This window comes from Tachypleus tridentatus, unplaced genomic scaffold (genome assembly GCF_004210375.1).
Source record: "Tachypleus tridentatus isolate NWPU-2018 unplaced genomic scaffold, ASM421037v1 Hic_cluster_1, whole genome shotgun sequence".
In the NCBI taxonomy this organism is placed as follows: Eukaryota; Metazoa; Arthropoda; class Merostomata; order Xiphosura; family Limulidae; genus Tachypleus; species Tachypleus tridentatus.
Window position 1 is genome coordinate 33532475 of NW_027467777.1, and position 11373 is coordinate 33543847.

The 11373-nt window shown below is 29.4% G+C and overlaps 1 protein-coding gene across 1 annotated transcript in view; it reads left to right on the forward strand.

Moving 5' to 3' along the window:
- The window catches only part of LOC143241755 (high affinity cAMP-specific and IBMX-insensitive 3',5'-cyclic phosphodiesterase 8B-like), a 46300-nt gene extending 39679 nt beyond the window's left edge, over nucleotides 1-6621 (forward strand). The window contains exons 5-7 of the mRNA XM_076484978.1: nucleotides 1653-1792; nucleotides 3400-3559; nucleotides 6170-6621. Of these exons, the coding sequence (XP_076341093.1) occupies nucleotides 1653-1792; nucleotides 3400-3559; nucleotides 6170-6318 (449 nt within the window). The 3' untranslated portion in view covers nucleotides 6319-6621. The remainder of the gene's footprint in view (nucleotides 1-1652; nucleotides 1793-3399; nucleotides 3560-6169) is intronic.
- The last annotated feature ends 4752 nt before the right edge of the window (nucleotides 6622-11373 follow it).

Below are 11373 nucleotides of genomic sequence, written 5' to 3' on the forward strand. Positions count from 1 at the left end.
AACTCTAAACAGTTTCTGTTTAACTGGTTCAATTCAATGTATTTGCTTTATTTCAGTAAGGACTTTATAACCAGTGTGTTAATCTTTATTGTAATAACATTTCTTAAACTAATCATTATGTAAAGTATCGATATGAGGAAACGCACTAAAGTGTTGACGTGACGAACAAACATAAACTTTGAAGAAAGAACTGATGAAACACATGAACAAAACATTCATGAGAAAATGACATCGAATTCACCGAATGTTGATATCTTAATAACGAACGTCATAAAAAGGTGAGAGAGTTCGGTGAGCAAACGAAACTTGGAAGAGAATTTGATAGTCGATCGAAAATACAAGTAAATATTCCAGAAGATGAAGGAAACAGAAGTAGTGTATTGTTAAGACAGGTGGGAAATTTGTAAGACAGACAGATGGATATAGTATAGATTAAGGGAAGACGATTGGGTAATTTGGAAGACAGACAGATGGATATAGTAAAGATTAAGGGAAGACGAGTGGGAAATTTGTAAGACAGGCAGATGGATATAGTGAAGATTAAGGAAAGACGAGTGGGATATTTGTAAGACAGAAAGATGGATATAATAAAGATTAAGGGAAAACGAGTGGGGAATTTGTAAGACAGACAGATGGATATAGTATAGATTAAGGGAAGACGATTGGGTAATTTGGAAGACAGGCAGATGGATATAGTGAAGATTAAGGGAATAAAGTTAATAGAATTAAGGGAATAACAATAACATATGGATGAACAGCAACAGCTAGATGAACAACAACAAATAGATGAACAGCAACAGATAGGTGAACAACATATATATATGAACAGCAACAGATAGGTGAACAACAACATATAGATGAACAGCAATAGATAGGTGAACAACATATGGGTGAACAACAACAGATAGGTAAAACAAGTTAGACATGAAAGACGACAGAATAATGAAAATGCTATTGGTGATGAAGTTGGTCTTTACACGCACGTGCAGAAAAAACATTATTTAAGAAGATAGTCTAAAATCTAGAAGTTAGTGAATCCGAGGTTGGAAAGATTAGAATGGGTATAGCAGTTTCCTCGACATTAAAACATGACTCACTTAGCTCACCACACATAACATTACACTTAGCTCACCACACATAACATTACACTTAGCTCACTTACCACACATAAAATTACACTTAGCTCACTTACCACACATAACATTACACATCTAGCTATGTTATCATGCGGAATACGACCCACTTAGTTGACTTTCCACCCGAAACAGGACACATTTAGCTGTGTTATCAAATGAAATATGACTCGATTAGCTGTATTATCATACGGAACATAACTCACCAAGCTGCGTTTCCACGCAAAACATGAAACATTTAGCTGTGTTATCGTACGGAACACGAGTCATTCAGGTGTGTCATCAAACTATATTTTCTGTTTCTTGAGTAGATAATTTAAATATGAAAAACTATGTTTTTTCTCACCAAAAATTATAATGGATTCAGAGACATAAACTGCATGTTAAACGCTGTTTCCACTTCTAACACGGTTATTCTTAAACAAGTGACCACACTTACTACTTCAGAGTTCGGGAGTTTCTTTCCCTTTCTGTATCTATATAATACGTGTTTTGATTGTTTGGTTTCTATATTTCTAGAACTAAACCTATGTGATAGGAGATCGCATCCGATTGGTCAATTTAAAACCTTACAACGGCCCAAGCGGAATCAGCCAATCCTCAAACCAGAAATTCACCGGCAGCCTGGTATAGACGACTCTTGCAGTGGAATTACACAAGTATGGTTTGTTGAAATAAGCACGTCACACGTAAACATGAAAAACAAATTAATGTTTATGGTAAATACTTGAGGTATTTAAAGAAGTAACGAACAAATGTACCACATCCCATATACTTGTTTTTATTCTAACATAATATATTGGAAATTATCCTAAAACAAACACCAAAAACGAATTTTATATTTCTAGTATATCCTAATATTTTGACTAGACTTGTCAATAACTAACAGTTATTGTAACTCAGACAAATTCAGACTTGTCAATAACGAACACTTATTGTAACTCAGACAAGTTCAGACGTGTCAATAACTAACACTTATTGTAATTCAAACAAGTTCAGACTTGTCAATAACTAACACTTATTGTCACTCAGACAAGTTCAGACTTGTAAATAACTAACACTTATTGTAACTCAGACAAGTTCAGACTTGTAAATAACTAACACTTATTGTAACTCAGACAAGTTCAGACGTGCCAATAACTAACACTTATTGTCACTCAGACAAGTTCAGACTTGTAAATAACTAACACTTATTGTAACTCAGACAAGTTCAGACGTGCCAATAACTAACACTTATTGTCACTCAGACAAGTTCAGACTTGTAAATAACTAACAGTTATTGTAACTCAGACAAGTTCAGACTTGTCAATAACGAACACTTATTGTAATTCAAACAAGTTCAGACTTGTAAATAACTAACACTTATTGTAATTCAAACAAGTTCAGACTTGTCAATAACTAACACTTATTGTCACTCAGACAAGTTCAGACTTGTAAATAACTAACAGTTATTGTAACTCAGACAAGTTCAGACGTGTCAATAACTAACACTTATTGTCACTCAGACAAGTTCAGACTTGTAAATAACTAACACTTATTGTAACTCAGACAAGTTCAGACGTGTCAATAACTAACACTTATTGTCACTCAGACAATTTCAGACTTGTAAATAACTAACATCTCTTGTCACTCAGACAAGTTCAGACTTGTAAATAACTAACACTTATTGTAACTCAGACAAGTTCAGACTTGTCAATAACTAACACTTATTGTAGCTCAGACAATTTCAGACTTGTCAATAACTAACACTTATTGTAACTCAGACAAGTTCAGAGTTGTCAATAACTAACACTTATTGTCACTCAGACAAGTTCAGACTTGTCAATAACTAACACTTATTGTAACTCAGACAAGTTCAGACTTGTCAATAACTAACACTTATTGTAACTCAGACAAGTTCAGACTTGTCAATAACTAACACTTATTGTAACTCAGACAAGTTCAGACTTGTCAATAACTAACACTTATTGTAACTCAGACAAATAGAGACACTTTATTTTACCATCACAAATTTAATGACTGGTAATGTACGTTTTTCCTTCCTAATAAACTCATTTGAATTTTAATTAAAAAAGAAGTTATTCGGAATATTTTGAATAGTTCATTAGAATTGTTTGTTAACGTTTTTAATATCAATCTCTAAATGTAAGTTAATATCTGATAAACGTTCAGTATTTTTATTGTAAATAAACAGAAATTACCGATTTCAAAATAACGTCATTCAAAATCTGCCTCTGTACCCTTTTCCCTCTATTCGCCTCTCAAGTGTATTCTTGATAGCGCTAAACAGTGGGCCTTCAACACTTTCACGTTGGATGTGGTCACGGGAGGGCGCCCTCTGTCAGTACTATTGGTTCACTTATTCCAGCAATATGGACTCATCAAGGACTTCCAGCTGGATGTACTAAAAGTGTACAAGTGTTTCAGTAAGTACAATTCATTGTCATCCTATCTATCTGTCTTTAGCATAGTTAAGTTTATCTATCTATCTTTAGGACAGTTAAGTTTGTCTATATATCTTTAGGACAGTTAAGTTTGTCTATCTATCTTTAGAACAGTTAAGTTTGTCTATCTATCTTTAGCATAGTTAAGTTTGTCTATCTATCTTTAGGATAGTTAAGTTTGTCTATTTATCTTTAGGATAGTTAAGTTTATCTATCTATTTTTAGGACAGTTAAGTTTGTCTATCTATCTTTAGGACAGTTAAGTTTGTGTGCGCATTGCTTTATCAATGGCATAATTTTTTTAAGAAGTTTAGAAGAAGATGTGTGGTACCTGATAACAACAGATCAAAGAAAGGATGGTTAACTAGTAAAGGTACCTGATAACAACAGATCAAAGAAAGGGTGGTTAATTAGTAAAGGTACCTGATAACAACAGAACAAAGAAAGGGTGGTTAACTAGTAAAGGTACCTGATAACAACAGATCAAAGAAAGGGTGGTTAAGTAGTAAAGGTACCTGATAACAACAGATCAAAGAAAGAGTGGTTAAGTAGTAAAGGTACCTGATAACAACAGATCAAAGAAAGGGTGGTTAAGTAGTAAAGGTACCTGATAACAACAGATCAAAGAAAGGGTGGTTAAGTAGTAAAGGTACCTGATAACAACAGAACAAAGAAAGGGTGGTTATGTAGTAAAGGTACCTGATAACAACAGATCAAAGAAAGGGTGGTTAAGTAGTAAAGGTACCTGATAACAACAGATCAAAGAAAGGGTGGTTAAGTAGTAAAGGTACCTGATAACAACAGCTCAAAGAAAGGGTGGTTAAGTAGTAAAGGTACCTGATAACAACAGAACAAAGAAAGGGTGGTTAAGTAGTAAAGGTATCTGATAACAACAGAACAAAGAAAGGGTGGTTAAGTAGTAAAGGTATCTGATAACAACAGAACAAAGAAAGGGTGGTTAAGTAGTAAAGGTACCTGATAACAACAGAACAACGAAAGGGTGGTTAACTAGTAAAGGTACCTGATAACAACAGAACAAAAGAAAGGGTGGTTAAGTAGTAAAGGTACCTGATAACAACAGAACAAAGAAAGGGTGGTTAAGTAGTAAAGGTACCTGATAACAACAGAACAAAGAAAGGGTGGTTAAGTAGTAAAGGTACCTGATAACAACAGAACAAAAGAAAGGGTGGTTAAGTAGTAAAGGTACCTGATAACAACAGAACCAAGAAAGGGTGGTTAAGTAGTAAAGGTACCTGATAACAACAGAACAAAGAAAGGGTGGTTAAGTAGTAAAGGTACCTGATAACAACAGAACAAAAGAAAGGGTGGTTAAGTAGTAAAGGTACCTGATAACAACAGAACAAAGAAAGGGTGGTTAAGTAGTAAAGGTACCTGATAACAACAGAACAAAGAAAGGGTGGTTAAGTAGTAAAGGTACCTGATAACAACAGAACAAAGAAAGGGTGGTTAAGTAGTAAAGGTACCTGATAACAACAGAACAAAGAAAGGGTGGTTAAGTAGTAAAGGTACCTGATAACAACAGAACAAAGAAAGGGTGGTTAAGTAGTAAAGGTACCTGATAACAACAGAACAAAGAAAGGGTGGTTAAGTAGTAAAGGTACCTGATAACAACAGAACAAAGAAAGGGTGGTTAAGTAGTAAAGGTACCTGATAACAACAGAACAAAGAAAGGGTGGTTAAGTAGTAAAGGTACCTGATAACAACAGGGCACGGGCTATTCGTGCAGAACTCTACATTCATTTGTTTGTTTTCGTGGATTTTAAGAATGTCTGAACTGAGGTGAAAGGTCACCAACTCCGAATGGATAATGAAAATAACGTAACTGTAACGTATGTCACGAAATATTTCATGTTGAAATTTAACACTTACAATATTATCATACAGGCACTTACAGTAATGTGTGTCTTCTTTATTCTCGAAGTTCTAATAATATTTACTGACGTACCTCAACCTTTAATGTTATAAAATCTAAACCTTTTAAGCAACCCCGGTTTTTAATCCTAATCCAGTTAAGATAACATAAAAATATTACAAATGCGTTCTCTACGTAGTCTTCTGTTCAAGCTGTTGGTTCGTCATATCAAAATAGGCCTAGATGACAGGCTTTAGCCCTACTTTATATAATAATCGTTTCTTTTGGAAAATTATTACCAGTGTTTTAATTTTGTGTTTTCAACGAACAAATATTCAATCTTTAGGTGTTGTTGTTTTAGAGGCAGGGGCCAAAATAACCTGGGTGGCGATTGTGGGAAGTGGACGAGTCTGCTTTCGACTCGTCATCTCTTTAATTCTTTCTCATATACCTTTAGTCGACGAAGGGACATCAGTTTTAAAAGATACTCTTTCAAAGGGCTTGAGGTAATGTATATATTCATGGAATAATCGTATGAAACGATTTTGAAAAACTTACATTTAATTCCAGCTGTCTTTGAATGGACTATAAAGATATAAATTCTCTTCACTCTGGCACACCACAAAATGGAGTATTTTATTATACAGTTGCCGCTGAGAAGTTATAAAATAAAGATACGTTTTTAGAGTACTTAAGATAACCCACTTATCCATTTACAGGTCTCATTGAAGTGGGTTACCACACTGATAATCCATACCACAATGCAGTTCATGCAGCTGACGTAACTCAAGCAATGCACTGTTTCCTTCAGGAAGACATGGTAGGTACTGATCAGGTGATAGGTGTAAGTTCAATAATAGACAGTTAGTAAATGCACCAGTTTTCTAGTTCCTACTTATCAGGATACCCTTCCGTCTAACAGATATACAAAAGGTAAGCTTTTGTAGAATGTTCCTCCGAAAACGACATCTTATCTCTCGAGTGTCGTGGATAGTAACGAATCGTAAAGATTTCTCCTGAGAGTTAGATCTGTGTGTGATAGCGTTGAAGACGTGTTTAATTCATGTCTGATTTCCATCTATTCGAGTAAGAACGTTACATTGAATTTTGATCGCAAGATACCACGAATATTTCTCTGTTTATCTATCTGACGTCACAAACACTGACAACACAAACTGGGCGTCAACACTGAAACACTTGGAACTAACAATAATAACTCTTTATAACCTAAACTAACAATAATAACTCTTTATAACCTAAACTAACAATAATAACTCTTTATAACCTAAACTAACAATAATAACTCTTTATAACCTAAACTAACAATAATAACTCTTTATAACCTAAACTAACAGTAATAACTCTTTATAACCTAAACTAACAATAATAACTCTTTATAACCTAAACTAACAATAATAACTCTTTATAACCTAAACTAACAATAATAACTAACCTAAACTTATAACCTAAACTAACAACAGTAATAACTCTTTATAACCTAAACTAACAATAATAACTCTTTATAACCTAAACTAACAGTAATAACTCTTTATAACCTAAACTAACAATAATAACTCTTTATAACCTAAACTAACACCAATAACTCTTTATAACCTAAACTAACAGTAATAACTCTTTATAACCTAAACTAACAGTAATAACTCTTTATAACCTAAACTAACAATAATAACTCTTTATAACCTAAACTAACAATAATAACTCTTTATAACCTAAACTAACACAATAATAACTCTTTATAACCTAAACTAACACATAATAACTCTTTATAACCTAAACTAACAGTAATAACTCTTTATAACCTAAACTAACAGTAATAACTCTTTATAACCTAAACTAACAATAATAACTCTTTTTATAACCTATAACCTAACAATAATAACTCTTTATAACCTAAACTAACAATAATAACTCTTTATAACCTAAACTAACAATAATAACTCTTTATAACCTAAACTAACAATAATAATAACTCTTTATAACCTAAACTAACAGTAATAACTCTTTATAACCTAAACTAACAATAATAACTCTTTATAACCTAAACTAACAACTAATAACTCTTTATAACCTAAACTAACAATAATAACTCTTTATAACCTAAACTAACAGTAATAACTCTTTATAACCTAAACTTAATAACTCTTTATAACCTAAACTAACAATAATAACTCTTTATAACCTGAACTAACAGTAATATCTCTTTATAAACTAAACTAACAATAATACTCTTTATAACCTAAACTAACAATAATAACTCTTTATAACCTAAACTAACAATAATAACTCTTTATAACCTAAACTAACAGTAATAATAACTCTTTATAACCTAAACTAACAGTAATAACTCTTTATAACCTAAACTAAACTCTTTATAACCTAAACTAACATAATAACTCTTTATAACCTAAACTAACAGTAATAACTCTTTATAACCTAAACTAACAATAATAACTCTTTATAACCTAAACTAACAGTAATAACTTTATAACCTAAACTAACAAGTAATAACTCTTTATAATAACTCTTTATAACCTAAACTAACAGTAATAACTCTTTATAACCTTTATAACCTAAACTAACAATAATAACTCTTTATAACCTAAACTAACAGTAATAACTCTTTATAACCTAAACTAACAATAATAACTCTTTATAACCTAAACTAACAGTAATAACTCTTATAATAACCTAAACTAACAATAATAAACTCTTTATAACCTAAACTAACAATAATAACTCTTTATAACCTAAACTAACAATAATAACTCTTTATAACCTAAACTAACAATAATAACTCTTTATAACCTAAACTAACAATAATAACTCTTTATAACCTAAACTAACAATAATAACTCTTTATAACCTAAACTAACAATAATAACTCTTTATAACCTAAACTAACAACTCTTAATAACTTTATAACCTAAACTAACAGTAATAACTCTTTATAACCTAAACTAACAGTAATAACTCTTTATAACCTAAACTAACAATAATAACTCTTTATAACCTAAACTAACAGTAATAACTCTTTATAACCTAAACTAACAGTAATAATAACTCTTTATAACCTAAAAACTAACACTCTTTATAACCTAAACTAATAAACTCTTTATAACCTAAACTAACAGTAATAACTCTTTATAACCTAAACTAACAATAATAACTCTTTATAACCTAAACTAACAGTAATAACTCTTTATAACCTAAACTAACAATAATAACTCTTTATAACCTAAACTAACAATAATAACTCTTTATAACCTAAACTAACAGTAATAACTCTTTATAACCTAAACTAACAGTAATAACTCTTTATAACCTAAACTAACAGTAATAACTCTTTTATAACCTAAACTAACAACTAATAACTCTTTATAACCTAAACTAACAGTAATAACTCTTTATAACCTAAACTAACAGTAATAACTCTTTATAACCTAAACTAACAATAATAACTCTTTATAACCTAAACTAACAGTAATAACTCTTTATAACCTAAACTAACAATAATAACTCTTTATAACCTAAACTAACAATAATAACTCTTTATAACCTAAACTAAAGTAATATCTCTTTATAACCTAAACTAACAATAATAACTCTTTATAACCTAAACTAACAATAATAACTCTTTATAACCTAAACTAACAATAATAACTCTTTATAACCTAAACTAACAATAATAACCTAAACTAACAGTAATAACTCTTTATAACCTAAACTAACAATAATAACTCTTTATAACCTAAACTAACAATAATAACTCTTTATAACCTAAACTAACAGTAATAACTCTTTATAACCTAACAATAATAACTCTTTATAACCTAAACTAACAATAATAACTCTTTATAACCTAAACTTAATAACTCTTTATAACCTAAACTAACAGTAATAACTCTTTATAACCTAAACTAACAGTAATAACTCTTTATAACCTAAACTAACAATAATAACTCTTTATAACCTAAACTAACAATAATAACTCTTTATAACCTAAACTAATAATAACTTTATAACCTAAACTAAACTAAATAATAACTCTTTATAAACTGAACTAACAATAATAACTCTTTATAACCTAAACTAACAATAATAACTCTTTATAACCTAAACTAACAATAATAACTCTTTATAACCTAAACTAACAATAATAACTCTTTATAACCTAAACTAACAGTAATAACTCTTTATAACCTAAACTAACAGTAATAACTCTTTATAACCTAAACTAACAATAATAACTCTTTATAACCTAAACTAACAATAATAACTCTTTATAACCTAAACTAACAATAATAACTCTTTATAACCTAACTCTTTATAACCTAAACTAACAATAATAACTCTTTATAACCTAAACTAACAATAATAACTCTTTATAACCTAAACTAACAGTAATAACTCTTTATAACCTAAACTAACAATAATAACTCTTTATAACCTAAACTAACAGTAATAACTCTTTATAACCTAAACTTAATAACTCTTTATAACTAACTAACAATAATAACTCTTTATAACCTTAACAATAATAACCTAAACTAACAGTAATAACTCTTTATAACCTAACTAACAATAATAACTCTTTATAACCTAAACTAACAGTAATAACTCTTTATAACCTAAACTAACAGTAATAACTCTTTATAACCTAAACTAACAATAATAACTCTTTATAACCTAAACTAACAATAATAACTCTTTATAACCTAAACTAACAATAATAACTCTTTATAACCTAAACTAACAATAATAACTCTTTATAACCTAAACTAACAATAATAACTCTTTATAACCTAAACTAACAATAATAACTCTTTATAACCTAAACTAACAATAATAACTATTTATAACCTAAACTAACAATAATAACTCTTTATAACCTAAACTTAATAACTCTTTATAACCTAAACTAACAGTAATAACTCTTTATAACCTAAACTAACAGTAATAACTCTTTATAACCTAAACTAACAATAATAACTCTTTATAACCTAAACTAACAGTAATAACTCTTTATAACCTAAACTAACAATAATAACTCTTTATAACCTAAACTAACAGTAATAACTCTTTATAACCTAAACTAACAGTAATAACTCTTTATAACCTAAACTAACAATAATAACTCTTTATAACCTAAACTAACAACCTAATAACTCTTTATAACCTAAACTAACAGTAATAACTCTTTATAACCTAAACTAACAATAATAACTCTTTATAACCTAAACTAACAATAATAACTCTTTATAACCTAAACTAACAACCTAATAACTCTTTATAACCTAAACTAACAATAATAACTCTTTATAACCTAAACTAACAATAATAACTCTTTATAACCTAAACTAACTAACAGTAATAACTCTTTATAACCTAAACTTAATACTCTTTATAACCTAAACTAACAGTAATAACTCTTTATAACCTAAACTAACAGTAATTAATAACCTTTATAACTAACTAACAGTAATAACTCTTTATAACCTAAAACCTAACTCTTTATAACCTAAACTAACAATAATAACTCTTTATAACCTAAACTAACAATAATAACTCTTTATAACCTAAACTAACTAAACTAACAGTAATAACTCTTTATAACCTAAACTAACTTTATAAACCTAAACTAATAACTCTTTATAACCTAAACTAACAATAATAACTCTTTATAACCTAAACTAACAACTTTATAACCTAAACTAACATAATAACTCTTTATAACCTAAACTAACAATAATAACTCTTTATAACCTAAACTAACAATAATAACTCTTTATAACCTAAACTAACAATAATAACTCTTTATAACCTAAACTAACAGTAATAACTCTTTATAACCTAAACTAACAATAATAACTCTTTATAACCTAAACTAACAATAATAACTCTT